This window comes from Pseudorca crassidens, chromosome 17 (genome assembly GCF_039906515.1).
Source record: "Pseudorca crassidens isolate mPseCra1 chromosome 17, mPseCra1.hap1, whole genome shotgun sequence".
In the NCBI taxonomy this organism is placed as follows: domain Eukaryota; kingdom Metazoa; phylum Chordata; class Mammalia; order Artiodactyla; family Delphinidae; genus Pseudorca; species Pseudorca crassidens.
The window spans coordinates 5,427,877-5,450,982 of record NC_090312.1 but is presented as its reverse complement, the minus strand read 5'-3'; the positions used below and the strand labels follow the sequence as shown (position 1 = coordinate 5,450,982).

Genomic DNA, 23,106 nt, shown 5'->3' with positions numbered 1-23,106 from the left:
GCAAGCGTATATTTAAAGCAAAGGGCAAAGAGCAAAGAACCCAATAAAAATGGAGCAGAAGGAAAACGAGGAAGCGCATGCCTGGGAGAGGGGAGATTTCTGCTTGGAAGTCAGGTCCGTGCCTCACTTTCCCTCCCACCTCCATGCTCACCAGACCCGCGCCTCCCATCAGTCAGGGCAGGGCCGTCACGCCACAAGGCTCAGCACAGAAGGACTTGCAAAGCCAGGTCCTGTGTGCGCATGCGCTGTGCGAGCATTATTCCCTTCAAGGAAGATGCCGTTCTTCAGTTCTCGGCAATCTGACTTAAAAGGAAGCTGGCATTTCCTCTCAATGACACACGTTCCTCTGTCTGGGGAACCACCTTCTAAGGGAAGCAGAGGATGGAGGGATTTCACTTTGGTGGCCAAGGTGTTCATCTCAGGCACAGTCACCTGCTCTGGCAGCACGGTTTCTGTGACCTCCACGGGTTAGCACAGGACTCGGGAGGCTCAGAGCACCGGCGGGAAACACATCTGTTGGAGAGTTAAATGCCTAACCATCTGCATACAAGGGCTTTCGTTCTCTCGCATATTCTGATGTTCTCAGAGTCCACGATCTCAGACACTCGTTGAGCACGCGCACTGAGCCAGGCACACGCAGGGGAACGAAGCAGAAAAGCACCTGCCCTCACAAAGCGGACGAACCAAAGCCCCTTCTTTGGTTGACCATCAACCTAGTGGCTGATGACGGGTGGTGGGCTGGCATCGGGCTGACTGAGTTAAAACGCCAGCTTGGTCCCTGCCCAGCTGTGTGACTTTACAGATGTGGCTTAACCTCTCTCTGTCTCAGTTTCTTCAGCTGTCAATGAAAATAGGAAACTTTTTTGTGGACATTGACAGAGTCCACGTGCAGCAGTGGTTTCACAGAGTCCCTCGGTGCAGAGCAGGTGTTCAAAAATGTGATTTCAAACGATCGTGGAATTCAAAACTTTTCGTTTCTCCTTTGCCTCACACACTGGATCTCATGACCCAGTGAGGGTAAGGACTGAGTTTTATTTGTTTCAGCCCCTGCAGCACAGAGATGCTAGCACAGAGTAGGGGCTAAGTAAAGGACTGGCAGACAGATAAATAGACAGACACACTGATGCTCCTGCTGAAGAAGCAGAGCTCTGAGAATGAGGAGAGTTCTAAAGGCTGCATCTCTCCACCACGTGGCCATTCCTCCCCCGGGGAATTGGAACAACCCCACTTATTTCATTCAGTGAGAAGGACGTGGGTGTGCAGCTTCCCTGGACCGAGAAAGGGATTCTCCTAATTTTGAGTCACTGGATTCCTGATCTTCAAGAAGAGTCTGTCAGACTCTGAGCATTGATTAAATGTGATGGTTAATTTCTCATGTCAGTTGGGCCCATCTATGGCACCCAGATAGGCGGTCCAGCGTTATTCTAGATGTCTCTGTGAAGGTATGTTTCAGAGGAGATTAACCTTTAAATCATCAGACTCTGAGTAAAGCAGATTACCCTCCACAATATGGGTGGGCCTCGTCCAATCAGTTGAAGACGTTAAAAGAAAACAACTGATGAACGCAAGACCTGCCCTCCCCACCCTAAAGAAGAAGGAAGTTGGCTATTTGGTCAGCAGAAGGCCTTTGGACTTAAACTGTAGCTCTTCCCTGGGTCTCCAGCCAGTTGTCCTGACCTGCAGGTTTGGACTTGCTGGCCTCCACATTTGCATGAGACAATTCCTTACAATAAACCTGTCTGTCTCTCTGTCTCTCTGTCTCTGTCTCTGTCTCTCTCTCTTTATATATATAAATATATGCACAGGCATATTATCCTACTGATTCTGTTTCTCTGTAGAATCTGAATGAATACATCAAGCATACGTCATGTCCCCAGTTGTACCAGGCAGTGTCAGGGATATCACAGTAAAAACAGCATAGCAAAGACTGAAGGAGGCCTCCAGCACGATCTCATCCAATCCTCTTTCTAGACATTGAGAAACTGGGGCCCAGAAAGGGCAAGTATCTGGCTCAGGGTCACACAGCAGGGTACAGCCAAGAACAGGAAACATCTAAGATCCTTCGTTCCATGTCCTATCCACAAGATAACGCTGAGGTTCTTGTAGTAATGTTTGATTTCATTACGTGGATAAATTCAAAGAAAAATAAGACCAGCAGAGGATTTTATTGTGCCAAGCTCTCTGCTCCAGGCTTTTATATGCTTATTTCATTTAATCTTCTCAGCAACCCTGCAAGGCAGGCATTAGTATCCTCTTTGACAGATAAGCCATGAGTGGGAGAGGGAAAATAATTCCCCTAGGGCAGAGCTGCTGGCTTTCGGGGAAGGGGACCGTAAGCTCTGGCTCCAACCCTGACTGTGAAGTTCTCCCTGCCTAAGATGCTGCAGGAAAGAGCAGGGCTGCAGGACCAGAGGGACCTGGGCTTATGGGAAAAGGGGCGTGACACGTCACAGCAAGCCTCAGCTCCCCATGATTTTCCACGCCAATGGGCTCATTTTGCTGTGAATCTCTAGTTTCTGCACATGTCTCTGCACAGAAAGGCTTATTTTGAAGGGAACACCTGTTCTCTGATCGCTCCAGCGGACGCTGCAATCTGCACGGACTTCGATGTTATTTGCTGCTGCGCTGGGCTTCTTGGGGATCTGGGAGGCACAGCCCCCCGGGAGGCGGGGGAGTGGATTTCATTCTTTGCTTGGCAGCCCTTGCCAGGTGGGAAGGCACAGGATGGGCACGAGGCTCTGAGCCTGCATAACTGGATGGGACCCAAATGGAAAAGGCACAGGGAAAGAATCAGGTCCTGAAAATACCCCGCTGAGCTGCGAGCAAGTTCACCACTGAGCATCCCCAAATAAGCTATTTTATCTGACTCTGGTAAAAGTCAGGTATATCTTCTTTGACACACATCCCCAAAAACAGCTCAGAAAAGAATGGGGGAAAAAATTCTACTGTACTGTGTGCCCGCTATGGGTCTATTTCTCTACTGTTTTTACACAGACTAAGGCCTAAAATCCCTTCTAAAATACAGGTATTATCCCATTTTAGAGTTGAGCAGCCTGAGTTTTTACAGGGCGAATAGGGTCGTCCACGGCACAAAGCACTGAGCAGAGCAGGTATTCGAAACCAGAAGCTTCTCTCTGCCACATCCCTGCCACATCTTCTCTTCAGATGTCACCGAATCAGGCTGAAATGGTCTACAATGTTCCCTACCTCACCCCATGCCAGGTCTAGGGTTTCTGCCAAGGGCAGTCCCGCTTGGCGCCCACATGTCCATGGAGGTGTCTCACTCTCCTGCTCTCCCGCTGCCGTCTGTCTGCTGCCAGGTAAGGCAAGGAACACCTTGCGGCTCAGCCCTCTCGCCGCTCCGAGTTCTATATAAACACGACCGTGCACTTGGATCAATCGTTCGTCCAACACACATTTCCTGAGCACCCACTACGTGTGCCAGGCACGGCGCTGGGCCCTGAAGGTGTGGAGCTAAAGGCAATGGCCTCTGTCCCCAACCACTCGGAGCCCAGTGGAGGAAAGACAGAGAGGCCTAGAGTTGACTGTGGTGAAAACATCTGGGAGAGGGAATTTCTTGCTAGGAAATCAGAGAGTGCTTCACGGAGGTGGTGGCAACTGGATGAGGCATGAGAGGCTGTGCAGACAGGAAGGAACAGAGAGTCCCTTCGGGGCAGACCACAGATCACCATCATCCCCATATGCTCCTGTGGCCCCAGCAAAGGCCCTTGTCTTGGGATGTAAGTGTCAAAAGATGCTTTGAACTGATCTATGACCCCTGATGTTCCAAACCACGTTCCCTGGAACACAGAGTCTGAACTGGAGATTGTCACGTGGCTCTACTGGGGAGGTTCTTGGAGCCAGGGGAATGAGAAGTAGGACTGTACAGACGGAGAAGCTGGGCTGTGATCTGGTCCCAGCAAAGCCTTCAGTCAAGCTCCGGCGGGTCTGGAGCAGGGACTGACCTGCGGCAGGGGTCGGGGGTGACCTGGGGGGGCACACAGCAGCCCCTGATGAGGAAGGGTCTGCGCCTGGCCTTGGGGATACAGAGGGAGCAGGAAGTCCCTGGATTCCACCCCTCCGCATCCCATCCTGGAGCCCTGAAGCCGTCCATGCGCACAAGGTAATAAGGAAATGCCCACCCCTGCTGGCTGGGTCTCTGCTTTCCTCTCCCTTGCTACTGTCCCCAGGTCTTTTGCCGATGCTCAGGACACTGGTTCCTACGGCTCGGTGGTTGCCGGGGGTCCTGCATCAACAGGAGTCCACCTGCACAGCAGTTGTCTTTGGCTCTAAAGTCTGTGCCCTCCTGGGCACAGAGCCCAGTCCTGGGTTCAGGTCCCCTGTCCCTCAGGAGGGTCTTGGCAATTTTCTTCTAAGCTCCACTCTTGAGAACATGTGACACAGCCGCCAGGACAAGATGGAAACTTGACGGGGCAGCTTTTGCGGCCAGACTTCCTGGTTGGGCTCAGAGCTGGGAAAGGTGATGTCACAGGAGAGCCAGCTGAGTGTAGGACCGGATGTGCTGGAACGTCTGCGGACAGGGCCTGGCTGCACAGGGAGATGCAGCATCTCTTTTGAGGGCTGGCTGAGTGGGCAAATTTTCCCACTTACGACACGGGTTGTATGATGGTTAACTGTGTGTGTCAACCTGACTAGGACACAGGGTACCCAGATATTTGGTTAAAAATCGTTCTGGGTGTGTCTGTGAGGCTGTTTCTGGATGAGATGAACGTTTCAAAGAGCAGCATGAGTAAAGCAGATTGCCCTCCCCAGCGTGGGTGGGCAACATGCACTCCATCAACGGTCTGAGCAGAACAAAAAGGCTGAGCGAGAGAGGGTTTCTCTCTCTTCCTGTCTTTGCACTGGGACACAGGTTTTCTCCTGCCTTAAAACTCAGACTCAGGGACTTCCCTGGTAGTCCAGTGGTTCAGAATCCGCCTTCCAAAACAGGGGACGCAGGTTCGATCTCTGGTCGGGGAAGTAAGCTCCCACATGCCACGGGGCAACTAAGCCCACGGGCCCCAACTAGAGAGCCCGTGTGCCGCAATGAGGATCCCGCATGCCGCAACTGAGACCCGATGCAGCCAAAATAAATAAATAAATAAATGTTTAAAAACAAAACAAACAAACAAAAAACCTCAGACTCAGATAGGAGTTTACACCATTGACTCTCCCACGTCTCTAGGACGCTGATGTCACATCGTGGGACCTTTCATCCTCCAAGATAGCATGAGACAATTTCTTATAATATAGAAGGGAGATGCATAAATGTCTCGTCTCTATCTATCACCTCTTATTGATTCTACTTCTCTGGTGAGCCCAGACAAATACAATCTGGTTATTTCTGAGCAGGCCCCTAGTAATAGCAATCGTGTATTGGCTCAAAAGAAATATAGAGTAATGCTGTAGATGCCTAAAGCCCTGTGTGTCACAGAAGTGTAACAACAGGTGTTTCTTAGGAAGAAGGACCAAGGGGAAGGACAGGGTACGCATATTTACTGAGCACCTACTAAGTACCAAGTACTGGTCTAAGCACTTTTTATCCATTACAGCAACGAATACACATATTATCCTGTGAGGTTATTAACTATTAGCAACCCCACTCTACAGGTGGGAAAACTGAGGCTCAGAGAAGTAAGCAGATGAAGGATCGAGCCAGGTTTTGAAATGAGCTTAATGTGAATGGGCTTTTGAGGTTCCACACGGTCCGGGGGAAGCCCTTCACAGCACATCCCATGACCTCCACGGAACCATATCCTTCGAGTTACCTATGGAAGAGGCGCCACGTGAAGACGCTCCTCCCTGCATCAGCCCTGGGGCCTGGCACTGGGAACGCGTTCGATGAATGCAGCAGCCATCAGAGAAGGGATGGGCGCATCGGCGAGAGGAAGGGGCGCAGGGAGCAAGGAGCCCCTACCAGAGGCATTGGGAAGGAGCCGAGATTTCACAGAACAGACGCATCCCGCAAAGTGAAGTCTGCAAGGCTTGGGGCCTCGGCCCCCAGGCAGACATTACCTCTGAGGAAGTCGGCTTGCAGTATCCAGCTCCAAAGACCAGGTTTTCCAGGGAAAGGCTAGACTGTTCTGGTCCTGTATCTGGGCCGCCTTTCCCAAGCCAGGAGCCTCTTCCTGGACGAGTAAAACTGAAAAGAAGGGAATAGAAAGAATTGCAAATTTATATAATGTTTTTCTAAAAGGATGTGAAGAAAGTGATGGGGCCAATAATTCAGGCCCTGGATGCTGTTATCGGGGAGCCTATGAGATAAGCCGTTTCGAAGAAGTAGCTCACCCTCGAGGGATGCTTGGGTGGGACTTTCTGATGCTGCCGTGACAAGTGGGTGCAAATGGCACGTGAGCCTGGGGGCCAAGGATGACACACATCCCACTATGTGTACCGAGAAACGCCCCCCAAATGCCCACAACCTGCCTGCTGAGACTCACTGGGGCAGAAGTTACTTAACCACCTGGGCAGGTGGGACGGGCTTCTGGCCAGAGGCCAAGGGGAGCCTCCGCCTGCCCTGGTCTGAGCCCCTCCCCTCTCCTTTCACTGGCATAACCCGAGCGCGATCCCTCAACCCCCATCCCCTCCCCGAACCTCTGTTCTTCTGTGGAAGAGCGTAAAACGATACCCACCTCCACGACCCCCGCGGGAGTCTCATAGGATCGTGGATGTCAAAGACTCTCACCGCATCGATGCTACTTAGAAACACTGTAGCTGTTCCCAGACAAAAACACAGACCCTGCCCAGCTCTGCAAGTCATCACAAGATCAACCGGCAGAGTGTGCCTGCAATCGTCAACTTTAGGATCAGAGGAGATTAGAAAAGTCTGTGTGAGCTGAATTCCTCTTATTTGGGTTTATGATCATTTCTCTCTCCCTCAACCTTTTCGAGTTTCACCAATGGATCTATCGGTAAAGTCTACTTAAACCTCTTTTCCCTTTCTTTCAGATCCCTTCTATTAAACACCCTAATGGTTAATTGTCATGTCATATTGTGAACATTTTTTTATGGGCATGTCTAATTCCCCCAGGAAGAGTAAAAGTCTCCAATGGCCAAGAGGGTCTTGATAATACAAGGCCCCAGATGGCATTATCTCCAGCCTAGGTGCTCAAGAAATATTTGTGGAAGGATTGAACTTACACCTTCCAGAGTAAAAGCTTGATGGGGAAATAAAGCTAACGTTATATTTGGGTTTAACTCATTTATTCAAATACTTATCGGGCTAATGCTATATGCCAGGCAGTGTGTGAGGTACACTGCCTCAGTGTGTGGGTGGCAAGATGGTTAAGGCATGGTCCTCGGTGTAAAGACATTTGGGTCTAGAGAGGGAGGCAGATGTAATATATACAATGCGGGTAAACTCAGGCCAGTGAGAACAGAAGGGAAGTTTACAAACCAAGCTGGGTGAAAGGGATGAACAGCTAGAGATGATACTTAAGCAGAGTGTGTATCGCCAAGTGGTTAAGAGGCAACCGGTAGAGCTGGGCTGCCAGGGTTGAAATCCCAGAAGCAGCATCTGTCAGCTCCGTGGGGAAAGTTTTAAACTTCCCAGTGCCTCTGTTTCCTCGTAAGTCAGAAGAATTGATACCAGCACCTTAACAGTGGGGTTGTTTGAGGATTCCATGAGCTTAGCCACATACGCCTTTAAATACCATGTCTGGCAAATAGTAATGATTCAATAAATGCTAGAAGTTATTGTCAATAATACTACAAAAATAATAATATCTAATATAACCATTATATTTATATAGCTATTTTGAAAATACCACAAATACAATCAACTCTAATAAAATCATTTCTCCCATTTGTTTAGAACTGAGATTCGAAGCAAGTCTACAGTTTAGCTAGAAAATGGGTAAAAGGAACATTGCAGACGAAATGCAGAACATGCGTAAGAGCAGCAATGCTCGTGGCGCGTTCAGGGGACCGACTGTAAATCAGTCACTAGAATAACTCGCTAGTTGTCTTCGGTGTGGCCTTGAGTAGCTGACGCTCTCAAGTGAAATCAAACTGCACCCATCTGAGAGTTAAACACTGAGGGTTAAACAGACCTCAGTCTGTTTCAGGGAAGGTGAAGGATCTTTTGCGGTTAAATTTTCATTTCACACCTGCTTCTTCCCGGCTGGATTTAACAGTTGCTGCTGAAACTGCTTTTCTGGAAAAACTGGAGCTTGCCCTACTTGACAGGTATTTCCCATAACCTTAAAGTGTTCCCAGCCACTGTGAACGAGCTCACAGAAATGCTTCCTGCAAAATCCAGAGAACAGAAGGCAGTTCTATTTTTACCCCCATCCCTGGAGAAGCCTAATCTCTCGTGGTGAATTTCTATCTGCACTGCTCTCCAGCAAGGTGGCTGCAGACAAACCTGTAACGCACTGTTTCTGTCAGGAGGTTAAACTTTCTATGCAGAGCGTCTAAAATTGCCCCATTAGCGAGCACAGCCCGGGACGGAGCTCAGCAAGCAGATAGGCACAGCGACTGGCAGAAGCACATCTGGTCACATAGCCCGGCCAAGGTCTCATTTCCTACTCTTTGACCCCAGCAGGGGATCGGGACCCCTACCCAACAGTGAGTGGGGACCGGAGTCTCCACCACATGCATTTCAACCCCCAGCACTGAAAAGGGACATTGGGAAAGCTCCCTTCCAGAAACTCCATGCTGCAAGATTGCATCCCCGAATATCCCTTTGCCCACGTGTGCAACCCGTGCCCCCATGCATGTGGGAGGTTTGAAGTGAGCTGATGTCCACATCTGGTGATTCCAGGTGCTTGGAGGAAGACACCCGGGCACAGTACAATGTGCTCATTGCTGTCGGCTCTGTCCCTCTGCTTAAGTCATTCAGAGAACCTCAGTGCTTCATGGGACCACGGAGATGCTCTGGGACAATTCACTGAAGGGCGAGCACAGGGCCACTCAGGTGGTCCTATCGTTGAACAAATAGTTACTGGAGGAAGGGGCGCCTGGCACTGTCCTCGTGTGAGAGTCACTAAAACCTTAAATGGATGGGACCCACAAACGTCCCTGGTTTAGGGATGAAGACTGTGTGTCTCAGGGATGTTAGGTGACTTTTCAAATAAGACAGGGTTAGAAAAAAGCCAGTTCAGGTGAAGGCAACAGGTCTCACCCATTCAGCACCAAGGTTCCCTGCCGGTGTCCTCCTGACTCCAGGGGCACCCACTCCAACATCCCTGCCCATCTCTCCCCTGCCCTGCAGTGAGGGCTCAGAGCCTAAACCTGCAGCCTGGGGGAAGCTCCTCTGGCCTGAGCTGATCTCTCCTGGCCAGCTCTCAGCATCTCAGCCACACGGGAGACTCAAGTGTAACAAGAAACCCAAAGCGCGCCCCTCCGCCTCCCCGTAACAGCAGGGCTCGCAACCTCATACCTGATCAGGGGCTGTTGCAGGGCCACCAGGGCAGCGTGGATGGTCACCGAGATCACCGACAGGTGGAAATAGTCGAACATGACGGGGACCTGGTGATGCAGGCCTCTCCGGGGGTGGAAGTGCAGGCCCAGAGCACGGCTGCTGATCACGGGGACCCCGGCCATGTCCCGCAGCCTGGAAGGCAAGTGAGTGACTCACATGAGTGGTGGCAGGTGGTCCCTGCTGCCAGCCAGGTGGGTCCACAAGGCAACCTCGCCCACGCACAAGCACTGTGCCTGTCTCGGCTTATCCAATTCCTGCAAATACTCTGCTAGGCAGCAATTGTTTTCCCCGTGATGGGCAAATGAAGCGACTGAGGCTCAGAGAGGGAAGAGAACTCGTGGGACATCACGCAGCTGCTATGCAGCAGAGCTGGGGCTCACACTCTGCTATTACCGACACGGAGCTCATCTGTCAGTGATGGAAAGATGCCCAGACACTTTTCCAGGCTCAACGGGGAAGCCCTCCCAGACCCCCATTCCCTGCTTGCTCTTGTATTTCCCCCACAGATGCCCAGCACAGCACTTCCTTTGTACCTCTGTGTTTTCTACTAGACTCCTACCTCTTAAGGGCAAGAACTGTGACGACTTCATTTTTGTATCCCTAACACCAAGCTTAGAATCTGGCATATTGGAGAAGTCGGTCAAATATCTCCTTATTAAAAGGGATATGTGACTGAATGAATAAATGAATGACCCCCAAAGAATAATAAAGAGTCTGATCAATTTCATCAAGGACTCCCCTACCTTCTCTCTAGCGTTTTGTAACTGGTATGTGTCTGATTCCCAAGAGATAAGCCAGCTGGTAAGCAGAGCCTAACAGAGTCTTTGGTTATAAAAATGGGGCTGATCTTCCTCTAAATGAAAGCCATCCAGGGCTCATCTCCTCCTCTGCACACCAGTCACTCAGGCTCTCTGGGCGTCTCTGAACCAGACCCCTTGGGAAACCTGGATGGAGCGTCTTCTGTGAGCAGAGCAGAGAGCTCAGAGGATGTCCAGATGAGAAGCTTCTTTTTCCTCCACGGAGGAGGAAAAGAGACACAGAGAGAAAACAGTGAGGGGAGCAAACTCCCAAGACCCCACCCAATGGGCTTCGCTTTCTGGAAATCCTTGTCGCTTAGAGCTTGGGTGCAAATGAATGCCAGGTAGAAGAGTTAACTACATCAGCGGAGCCCAGTGTGACTCCGAAGTAGCCCACAAACGCTGACCTCCTCTCTTACCAGGAAGAAGCCTGATGGCAGGGGGCACAGAGTGTCCTCTCCTGAGTCTCAGGAAGTCATTAACATTCATATTCACTATCATTCTGACAACTGTTTATTGCGGCCTTACTGTGAACTGAGCATGGCGTTCTTTCCCTTAATGCACATGACAATCATGTGAGGTATCCACTGACGTTATTCCGTTTATTGATGAGGAGGTAAAGCCAACGTGAGTTAACTGATTTGTTCAAAGTCACAAGGCCAAACCTAAAAGCTGGGCCCAGGTCTGTCTGACTCCACAGTCTGTTCTACACTACTGCACATAATTACTTTGAATCCATTCAGACACAGGCTGCTGCAAATCCTAGGACTGTCCTTAGGGCTTGAACAACAGGGGGTGAAATACATGTCAGGGTAGCAAAGATGTCAAAAACGTTAACAAGAATTTTAGCCACTTTAATAGGAGTAAAGAATTCAGAGTGAGGGAGGTGATAGCTCTTTTGTGCCCTGAAAGGAATAGAGCTAATTAATGGAGATAAAATACCAAGTGTAAACTAGATAGCTAGTGGGAAGCAGCCACATAGCACAGGGAGATCAGCTCAGCGCTTTGTGACCACCTAGAGGGGTGGGATAGGGAGGGTGGGGGGGAGATGCAGGAGGGAGGGGATATGGGGATATGTGTATATGTATAGCTGATTCACTCTGTCATACAGTAGAAACTAACACACCATTGTAAAGCAATTATACTCCAATAAAGATGTTTAAAAAAAAACCAACTCAGTTCTGGGGGAGGGGGAGGTCTCAATTTAGAAAAAAAAAACATAGAGGTAAACTGGATAACACTGAGAGGAAAATGCCTGGGTTCTTATACAGGAACTAAAACCAGCAAAAAAATCAAACAAACAAAAAATGCAAAACACAGAGAAAGAGCCCTGGTGTTCAACTGAAGGGGAAGAGATGACTTAAAGAGATGACTTGTGTACCTGAACTGCGATCCAGACTGAGAATTTTTTTTTTTTTTTCGGTATGCGGGCCTCTCACTGTTGTGGCCTCTCCCGTTGCAGAGCACAGGCTCTGGACGCGCAGGCTCAGCGGCCATGGCTCACGGGCCCAGCCGCTCCGTGGCATGTGGGATCCTCCCGGACCGGGGCACAAACCCGTGTCCCCTGCATCAGCAGGCGGACTCTCAAGCACTGCGCCACCAGGGACGCCCCCAGACTGAGAATTTTGATGCGTGGTTACAAGGACTGAACTTGAGGGCAACTGAAGGAAGGCACAGAAGGATGACTTGTCCCTTGAAGTAAAGAGGAATTTCCTGATAAGCAGAAGTGTCCAGGGACAGAATGGGATATAATGGGGAGACGTGAGCTCCTGTCTCTGCGCAAGCACATGTTCATGGGTCTCTGCAGAGTAGCAGGTTCAAATGTGAGGTTACACTACAGCACTGTTTCTCACCCTCGGTGATATTGATATTGGGGACTGAACAATGCTTTGCTGGGGAGCCGGGATGCAGTCCTGTGCATTGTGGGATGTTCAGCAGCGTCCCTGGACTCTACTCACTAGAAGCCAGTAGCACCCACCCACCCCCCGTGTAACAATTTAAAATGTCCCCAGAAATGGCCAAAATTCCCTGGGGGACAGGACTGTCCCACCCACATTGAGAACCACTGGACGGGATGGACCTCAAGAGCCCTTCTGCCCCTGACATTAGATGCCATGCTTCTCTATTTTGATCCTGTTCAAGCCTAAATGGTTACAAAGAAGCTGACTGCCTGGGTCATGTTTCAAAGCCAAAAGTCTATCCCCAGGATGTGCTACGGATGTCTTGTCACCCTTAAACCCAACTTATGAAAATGAAAAAATATGGCATTTTCAATTCTTCCCCAGCCTCTGGCTTCCTGTTCCTGTTAGCTAAGCGCACACTCCATGAAAACGCTCTGCTCTGATTGTTGTTAAGTGCTTTGTACTATAGGGAGGAAGTGACACATGGAAACCGGCCCCACCTGCATCTAGGAAGCCACGAAGAGGAAGAAGACATTGATCTGTGCCCTTGGCCTGGCTTAGGTATCACCTCTTAATCTTCATAACAGACCCATGAAGTACAGAATCTATAATGATGCCCATTTTATAAATGAGGCTACTGAGATTTGGAAAAGGGCGGGGATGCACCCAGTGTCTCACAGTCAATGAGCACAGAGCCTGTTGCTGAAACTCCATACACTTTGTTTGGGCCAATCTCCTGTACACAGCCTCTCCATTAACTACTGTTTTGATGGTAAGAAGGTCACATCTATTGTGTCCACCATAACTTATCATTGAGGCTGCCTGGCGAGCTGGGTAGGGAATGACTTCCAGGCTGGGTTTGGGATCAATGGCAGGGTTCTGTGATCAAATGGAAATGTCTACCAGGGAGCTATGGATGAATACTTCTGAATGAAGGGGAACAGGAAGATAGGGAAGGGGGTGTTAATAAAATTAATAAAATGAGTGAATGACAGAAACCCTAAATAGTTGAGAGGGAATATGAGAGCAATAGAGACGAGGACTTCATTTCTGAGTTTATAGCTTAGAAAGAAGGTCAGCCTCTTATGGGGCTTCTGAGTTCAATATGGTGCTAGAACAATAAGTCCTGGAGATGGTGTGAGGGAGATAAGATTTCTCAAGCATCCATCATCCCACCACAAGGTAAGCATAAGTGATGAGAGAAGCAGGTGTCCAGAGGGGCTTGGGGTCCAGATAAAGACCCCAAGAGTGAGGGATCTGTGATGTTGAGCCCAGACGCAGCGGAAGGACCTTGGACAGATCCTCCGGCCAGCCCAGAGATGAGGTGTGACCATCTCCAGTACATACACATCAGATGTCTATTCTCAAAGCACAGACACAGTCAGGTTTCTGACATTTTAGTAGTGGTCCATCTGTGGTTCAGATCCCCTCTGATTCAATGCCCCGTGTTATGAAAACTCCCATAACAATCAGACACATCTCGGGGATGGGACAATCCTTGGGAAGGGAGCCAAAGCGCTAACAGTGCCTCTGAAATTTGAAGGGGTCGGGCAACCATTCCGCCAGCACTAGCCCCTTCTCCACTGGAGAAGGTGAAGCATTTGCTGAAGAGGCTGTAGAGATCAGAAGTGAGGATTAATTTCCCCGAAGTGGTCAGACTGTGCTGAGATTCTGCTAATAGAACAGATGGAAAAGAAGGACCTCCATTTTCACCTCAAGCTTAATGAGGGGAGTCTTCACGTGAGCATGCTCTGTGTCCCCTGGGGGAGCACAGGCCCTGGTGCCTGACTTATCCTGCAAAGGCCCTCAGGAGAGAAGCTGAGGGTGGCTGGATTGGCCAAAGAAGAGTCAGCAGCACTGGGGCGGGGGTCCCCACCAGTGTGAGATGAGGATGAAAGTGCTTGTGTCCATTATCCAAGAGCCAGATGTGCATTCCTCGGAGAAAAATCTGCCAAAAGAGCTTCCTGCAAGGAGCGAGTGACGCAACCATAGGAGGCATCATTATAACAAAGAACAGCAGAGGCTGGGGGAGAGGGAGACCGCCTAACGGGTATAGCTCCACGGAAGACACAAGAACACCCCAGGAGCGGAGAAAGCGGTGATGGAGCATCTACCCCGTTAAGAGCCCTGCTTGCAACTGAACCCATCACGTATGACTCCCTGCCCCACCTGCAATCTCCTTCCTCCTCCTTGTGCCTGGCCCTGCAAGACCCACACACCCCAGGGGGAAGACAGGAGGCTGTATCAAGCTGCTCACCACACCCAGCTGCTGCAGCGGGAGTTTCCTACCCCGAGAACGCCTGGAGCAGGGGTGCAGTGGAGCGAAGGCGCAGTGTCAGTGAAAAGAAGTTATAAATTGGATGAGAGTTTGGAGTTTTGGTAATACATTCGACTGGACTTTTTCATACCTGAAAAAAGGACTATCTATTCATGACATGAAAGAACAGAATTATTGAATCCGATAAGCAGGAAGCTGATGGACTTTCAATGTACGTCAATGGATTTTCAATTTTCAGAAAGTTGAAACGTCATAGCAGACATTCAGTGTAAAGATGAGGGTCCCGGCAGGATCTCCTTTGATTCAGAAGGGGGCCTTGAGATCCGCAGCCTCATATGGACATTAATCTAAAGAGCTAATTAATACTGCATTGCAAGTGTACGGAGGCGGGTTCGGATATAAGAAGGTGCCGGTCCATAGAGCAGGAAGTCTGGAGTTCTCTGTGCCTGCAGCCTCTGAGCTACCTGCCTAAAATACATGCAGCTCTAAATGACCACATAGATATTCCTTGCCCTCGTTTCTGTAGCTGATCAAGAAGCGGGTTTCTAAGGGATGTCCTGAGGTCATGGCCATCAGGATACCTCAGGGCTGGAAAAGTGTTGGGCAAAGGAAACTCTATTATCACGATTCAAGGATCCCAAGGACACTCACTGTTGTTCACTGTCTGTAAAGTGCAAATCCACCTTGAGTTGGAAATCGACTTCACTTAGTGCCTCTTCCACCTAGAAGAGAAACAAAGTTTAAGGACCGGTCCAAATGAAACATGTAGCCGGCGTGTTTCCCAAAGTTTAGAAGAAGGAGCTCACAGCAAAATGAATGTCACTTATGTGTAAAGCAGAATTTCCATGCATGTTCTGTGGAATTCTAGTTGAATGCAGTGCCTGTATTGCATGGACAGTAGAAGGAAGGGATTTATGTCAAATGTGGGGAAAAGCCAATTTGCAGGAAAAAAATGTGAAGTGAGTTTTCTAGACTGCAGGACTTTTGAGCACCTTATTTCCAGAACAGATGTGATCTGGAATCCTCTGAAGCAGGAGTGAAGTGTTCTGTGGCCCCTGCTTTGGAAAGGTTGGAGCAGTGAATTTGCAGAGAGGAAACCCCACTTGGCTAGAGATGGGAAAATGTTGGAGGTGGTGTTACTGCCGGCACCTTCGAGGGGCTGACGCTATTCTTCAGGTTCATAGAGGAGGAAGCTGATGCTCAGAAAAGTCGTCAGTTCCCAAGGTGGCCCAGCTTTACACGCAAGCGTATCCTTCACTTTTGTCTTGAGATCCATTACATCTAACCATTTATGCTTTCAGACACTCTAGCATTTCATGTCCTATCCATGACTGTTTCCATTCTTAGCTTTTAAAAAAAAAAATCAGTTTTCATTCATTAGCATGGGAATCTATTTGTTCTACCTGCCAGCTTCTCAGGTACATCTAAAAGATGGTAACCCACGGCTCTTCTTTTCCCAAACGTAACACCTCATCATCCCCACCTCCAGGAGAGTCACTTGCTAAGTACCGGATCTAGCTGATGTCCCTACTCAGGAAACCCAGGTAAGTACTACACGCCTGTGACAGGGCGTAATCTCCTCCCCACAGCCACGCGGGATGGACCCCTTCTCCTCTGTGACCCACAAAACCCTGTTTTTCTTCCTATCTCAGCATTCAACACGTCCTATAAAATTGTCTCAGCTTTACAACTTTTGCGTTATAAGCCCAAGAGACCAATATTAGCTGCAGACACCTTTTGCTTAGTCCTGATCGTATTTCTTACAATGTTTTGAACAAGTAGAAAACATTTAAAAATCAGGCAATTTCACTTTTCCATTGCAGGTTTCCAGCTTCTGAAAAAACAATCCATGGATCTGGCCGTGCTGGGCTGGCATTCCGAAGCTCCACTTGGGTCGGGCTCAGGGGACTCTGACAAAATCCATCTGACTGGCTAAATCCCCCGGGCCCTTTTCTTACCCAATATCCCCTGTAATCTGGTATCGTTATGGGAGAGACTAGCCTTAATCCATTCTGGATCCAGGGACAAGGTCCCACCCACGGAAAGTATTCGTGTATCTTAAAGGATAAATAAAGCTCTTCTCCACCCCCCGCCCTTGGTTTTTATTTCTTTGCAAGAATATCCTCATTCTGTAGGGATGGAAATCTCTTACCCAAAGGCCTCTTTGGAAACATGCTCCTGGTGAAGTATAGCTCAGGCAGAGACATATGGATGGAATTTATCTTTAGCTCCCCAGGGTTTTAAAATTTGTTTAAAAAAATGTTTTTAAGCGTTTAAAAGTTAACATTTTGCTCAATCCAAGCGCTATGAATAACTTCCTCTCCTAGCTTTGTTTTGCATAATCACTTACCCGGCTTCATACACACAACCCAAGCAACACAGCCTCTTGTCACCAGTCCCCGGGAAATAAGACTGGCAGAGCGAGTCCCCCTAACCACCTCCAAGCATGCATCTGCTTACTTAACAAAAATTCGCTGTAAGCTCCAGTTTTAAACTTGCTGCAATTTCTTTGGAACAAGGAGAGAAATCCAGGCCCAAGATCAGCTGTGGCTGGATGGAGCCTGGCTATGACTTCACTGATGTCTCAATAAATCTTTAATTGCAAGACGCCCCAGAATGCAGTCACTGGTTTCTCTAGCCACTCATTTTTCTTCATTGGCTGCTGGCTACCTGCCCCTTCCTCCAAACACACACATTCACACGTGCACGCACACACACACACACACTCACGCACGCATGCCCTTCCATTGCCCTACCTTATTTTCGTTAAAAGGATTGCTTCCTTTCAAGGGCGATTTTTAAAAATTGGAGTATAGTTGACTTACTGTGTTGTGTTAATTTCTGCTGTACAGCAAAGTGATTCAGTTATACATATATATACATTCTTTTTTCATCTTCTTTTCCATCATGGTTTATCACGGGTTATCGAATAGAGTTCCCTGTGCTCTTTATCCATCCTCTATATAATAGCTTACATCAGCTAACCTCAGCCTCCCAGGCAGATGACGTTTTTAGCATCGGGCAACAGTTTCACATAGTAGTGGAAATAAGAACAGCAGCTAGGATTACACAGGAGTTGCTGTGTAGCAGATACTACACAGGACAGCTACCACTGTCATATACTATCTTATTTAATGTGGATAAAACTGTGAATTAAGACATATTGGCCTCACATATAAATGAAAAAATTGAGACTTGCTGTAGGAAAGACACTTCCAAGGCTTAATCTGGGCTCCAAAGCCCAGGTTCAGTCAAGGGTTCCTCACTTCTTCAGCCTTTTCCCAAGGTCTCATCTGTGTTGTGGGTTGTACAATCTCACGCTAGCTGATTTCAACTCTGCTCATAACAGTAGTAACCCTTGTATCTCCTCCTCCTTTATGAACTTCTCTCCTGAGCTGCATCATAGCTGGGGAGATAAGAAAGCAGTTTTGGAAGTCAAGCTACATGGGTACAAAGCTTGGCTCTCCATTTATTAAGTATCTGTGTGACCTTGGGCCAGTCGACCTCTCTAGGTTTGTTTGTTTTTTCATCTGTAAAATGGGGGTGAAATGATTACACTTACCCCTTAGATCACTGCTATTGTGCGACTATGTAAGAAAATGCACATAAAGGGCTTAACACAGTGTGTGAACAAAGCCCATTCTCAACAAATATTAGTTATTATAGTTATTTCCAACTTACTATGGGCCTGACCACCTAAAGGACCCCTTCGTCCAATAACTCCACCCCCAGGCCTGCATACTGGTCACAAACACAGGCTTTGCGGTCAGACTGCCTGGGCTAGGTCTGGGCTGGGCTTAAGAATCTGCATTTTAAAAAAGTGCTGCCAGGGCACTAGGACATGGTGCATCTAGGAATCATACTTTGAGAAATGCTTTTCTTTTTGGAGCCCATAAAAATGCAACCATCCCACTCCTTGGCACATATCCGGAGAAAACTCTTATTCGAAAAGATACATGCACCCCAATGTTCATAGCAGCACTATTCACAATAGCCAAGACGTGGAAGCAACCTAAATGTCCATCGACAGGTGAATGGCTAAAGAAGATGTGGTACATATATACAATGGAATATTACTCAGCCATAAAAAAGAATGAAATATTGCCATTTGCAGCAACATGAACGCACCTAGGGATCATCATACTAAGTGAAGTAAGGCAGACAGAGAAAGACAAATACCATAAGATATCACTTACATGTGGAATCTAAAATATGACTCAAGTGAATTTATTTATAAAACAGAAACAGACTCACAGACATAGAAAACAAACTTACGGTTACCAAAAGGGAAGAGGGTGGAGGAGGGATAAACTGAGAGTTTGGGATTAGCAGATGCAAACTACTATATATAAAACAGATAAACAACAAGGTCCTACTGTATAGTCCAGGGAACTATATTCAATCTCCTGTAATAAATCATAATGGTAAGGAGTATGAAAAGGAATATATGTATATAACTGAATCACTTTGCTGTATACTAGAAATTAACACAACATTGTAAATCAATTATACTTCAATTAAAAAATGCAACCTTGGGCTTCCCTGGTGGCGCAGTGGTTGAGAGTCCGCCTGCCGATGCAGGGGACGCGGGTTCGTGCCCCGGTCCGGGAAGATCCCACATGCCGCGGAGCGGCTGGGCCCGTGAGCCATGGCCGCTGCGCCTGCGCGTCCGGAGCCTGTGCTCCGCAATGGGAGAGGCCACAGCGGTGAGAGGCCCGCGTACCGCAAAAAAAAAAAAAAAAAAAAAAAAAAATGCAACCTTGTCCACAAAGATTATTTTCTGTAACATGTTCCTCTTCCTCTTCAGGACATTAAGCATCTCGCTGCTAATAACTGTATCTTCTCTGCCTTGTCTGCTGGGAAGCTCAGCACTGAACGTGTGGGCCAACACCTGCAAAGGTCCAGAACTCTGCGTGTGCATTCTGGTCTGTTACATGTAACTCAGGCTTTAGCTGCCTGTTGTGTTTTTCCTGTACTTTGGCTCCCTCTATTGCTATTTTTACCCTTTTACTATCCTGTGTATTTTGTCAGCCTTCCCAAATCTTCTGGGGGGTGTTACACAAAGGGTATATAAATAATATGCCTATCCCACGCCACACTCCCTGCTTCTTTGCAACTTTTATGAAAACGTTTGTGCCTTAAGCTGTGATTAGTTCTGTCCATGGTCATCTCTTACATTTACTTGGGCACTAACTGTGTGGGCTGGATCTTCTCCGTGTCTGCACTTCCCATAGCCCAGGAAACGGTACGCTCGACGTGCTGGCATCGTATATGCCTGCCACTCACACTGATGGCTACGTACATGCAAGACCGTGAGCTCCGGCCAGCTGGCGATACGGCGTTTTGGCTGCCATAAACAGGTATTCACTGGAGCTGATGCATGCATTCCAGAGATACGCCTTTTATGAACTTACCCAATTAACTTTAATTGTCACTGATTTGGATGTAATGATTAATGATAACGCTGTTTGCTGCCATGTGGATTACCCCCAAAACAACAATAAATTATTAGCTTGTAGAGATACGTGATTTTATATGCAGAAGAAAACAATATGTACCGTATGAACAAAGTCTTGTACAAAATATGTACAAGACTACAACCCAGGCTGGCAAACACACTGCCCGTTCAACCTCCGAACTATGGCTTGTCGCAAAGTCGCGTGAGGCTAAACTTGAGTGCTGGGAAACGTTAACCTTGAAAAGCTTTAAACTGTTAGGGGCAGGAGGAAGAGTCTGATGGAATTAAGATGGAATAATGACCAAGAGACCTGAGTAATGTCCAAACCCAGCCTCCAGTCACAACCATTCTCCCCAGGAAGGTCTTTGAGATCAACGTGCCAAAGGACAACGGCCCGTGAGAAATCCAGTGACTTTCCTTAGTAGAATTCGGGGAAGCTGAGCTTGTGCAGGAAGCCCAACTGGGAGTCCCTTCACCCTCAAAACCAGCTCCAGTATCTTTTCCTAAACTACCTGTGTCCACCAGAGTCCAGGAAAGAAGCAGATGATGCGCTCAGTTCATTAAAAAGAGTTGACTTACGAAGGTGTGGGGGAACTCAGGGAAAGCAACCAGTGCTGATGGATGGGTACCTCGGGGTCAGTCACTGCGGGACTCCTCAGCACCTCCTCATTCCCGCCTCACAGCCTTTGTCCTAGCTGTGCCCTCCTCCCGGGATGCCTGGCCCCTCCTCAGCGTGTGGTCTCAGCTCAGTGCTGGCTGCTCAGGGAGCCCTCCCATCTGCCACTTCCCCTCCAGGAAGCAGTCGCCATCTCGTGTGAAGCTTGTGTTGAAGCTGAGCTCTTGGAAATCTGAGTATCCGTCAGGAGGCAGCATCAGGTCTCGCACAGCGAGCCTGCCAGGAGTTCTCTTCCACTCTGGGCCCAGCTGTAGTTTCACAGGACCTCCAACAGGGGTGAAAATTCCTGCTCTTCTTACCTTTGTGAGTGTACCTCATGGATGAGTGAGCTGAGCGAGAAGCAGTGGGAAGGCTCAGCGATAGAATATACAGGAGGTATTTATTTGATTGCCTGGTGATGTACTGATCTCATGTTAAAACGTAAGCTCTCAGACACCAGGGGTATCTTCTTGTTCATGATTTTCATCTCTAGCCCACAGCAGGTGCTCAACAGATCTTTGATGAATGGATGGATTCATAAATGAAGAATCAGTGACAGCTTTTCACATGTAGCCAAACAGGGGAACTCGTCACTACCTCAAGCATAAAAGATGTGGACAAAAAGCCATGGGAGGGACTTCCCTGGTGGTCCAGTGGTTAAGACTCCGTGCTCCCAATGCAGGGGGCCTGGGTTCGATCCCTGGTCAGGGAACTAGATCTCGCATGCCGCAACTAAAAGATCCTGCATGCCGCAACTAAAGATCCCGTGCGTGGCAACAAAGATCCCGGATGCTGCAGCTAAGACCTGGCTCAGCCAATAAATATATTTTTTTTAAAAGTCAACTGAATACAAAACTTTAAAAAAAACAAAAAGCCATAGGACATGAGAGGAGTATTAGATGGCCAGGAGAAGTCGTTATGCGTGCTATAACGCCTGTAGGGGATGCCTGTAGGGGACACGTGTCTGACTAGGCTCTCCTAAAGCAGGAGTATACTTCCACATCTTTAAAGATGCTCTAGCAGGGAATGCCCAGCTGGCATGCGGTAACGGGTATTCGAGGTGGGGCTGGGGGAGGGAGAAAAACGGTTTAGACTTCAGATATTCTTTTGAAACATCTGATTTTTTTTAAAGGTACAAGTGATTTTTTTATTTTTTGAATACTTTTGGAGAATAGTTGATTTACAATGTTGTGTTAGTTTCAGGTGTACAGCAAAGTGAATCAGTTATACATATACATTTAGCCACTCTTTTTTAGATTCTTTTCCCATATAGGTCATTACAGAGTATTGACTAGAGTTCCCTGTGCTATACAGTAGGTCCTTATTAGTTATCTAACTAATATATAGTAGTGTGTATATGTCAATCCCAACATGCCAATCTGACCCTCCCTTTCCCCCCAGTAACCATAAATTTTGAAACATTTGATGTTAATATCAGGTTACTATCAGATGTTAATCTCATAAATAGGAAATGTTCAATCAACTTGCTCCAAGGCCTCTGGGCCTTGACTCATGCTGTTTCCCCCTGTACGGGATGCCCTTCTTCTTTCTTAGTCTGATGGACTCTCAGTCCCAGCATCTCAAAGCCAGCTCCTTTGTTAAGCCGTTGATGTCCTCCCACAGAGCTCATCTCCAACCTTGGCGCCCCCTGTTCTTCTGCACGTGCAGCCGGGACAGTGTATTGCAGCTACCAGGGCCTGTCTGTGTATCTGTTTCTCTGATGGAGCACCCAGCGTCTGAGGGATCGGCCCTGCTGCCTTCTTCAGCTTTGCCCATCATCCGAGGGCCCGTCCCAAGCGCTGCACAAAGCAGATGCTCAGCAAACACCTGCCGATTGACCTGTTGACGGAGGCCCAGAAAGACGAGCAAATGGGCGAAGGAGGAATGAGTAAGACAGTCAGCAAGTCAGTCAATGGGACCCGCTTGGAACATGAAACAAGCAAGTATACAAACGAAAGCATGAGTACAAAAAGGAATAAATCAGGAGGTGCAGGAATGCTCTGAAATCCCCAGTCCCAATCTGTCAGATTTCAGAGCAAATGTACAACGTCTCCTTCACGTCCCATTCTCCTAGCACTGGATACAAAAGGCACAGGAGGGAAAAGCCATTCGTGGCTGGTGGAAGATTCCGGGACTTACCCTTTCACCATCTAAGAGCAAATGAGCTCGGAAGATCACGGCATCGTTGATGGGCACCTCTTCGTTCCTGTATAAGATCTGAAAGACTCGGCTGTGCACAGTGCTCTCGTGGACACAGGCTGAGTGCAGGCTGCCGCTGTCTGCAAAACAAGAACCGGTAGCAGCTCATGACTCCCATCCTGCCCTGGATCTGCGGCCTCCTTGGGGGTCAGGCCAGCTCAAGGGAAACAATGGCCCCAAACTGCATTCCAATTCCCAAAGACCAAAAGCCACAGATGAATGTGATTCCATCACACAAGATCTAAGGTCACTGAATCGGGACGGCATCTCAGCAAGAACCTTCTTCAGTCCTTTATAAGTCATAGGATCTTGGCTAAATCACCTGTCGTGCAGTGGGCAGTGTTCCTTGGCTGGAAATTAGTACCTGCTGAATTCTTTACCTGCTCACATAACC

The 23,106-nt window shown here is 48.3% G+C and overlaps 1 protein-coding gene across 1 annotated transcript in view; it reads right to left on the bottom strand.

The window, feature by feature from the left end:
* FAM135B (family with sequence similarity 135 member B) overlaps positions 1–23,106 on the bottom strand; it is a 269,743-nt gene that overhangs the window by 75,302 nt on the left and 171,335 nt on the right. The window contains exons 4-7 of the mRNA XM_067712826.1: positions 22,653–22,792; positions 15,052–15,122; positions 9,383–9,556; positions 6,016–6,142 (exon numbers count right to left, since the gene is read on the bottom strand). Coding sequence (XP_067568927.1) covers positions 6,016–6,142; positions 9,383–9,556; positions 15,052–15,122; positions 22,653–22,792 — 512 coding nt within the window. The remainder of the gene's footprint in view (positions 1–6,015; positions 6,143–9,382; positions 9,557–15,051; positions 15,123–22,652; positions 22,793–23,106) is intronic.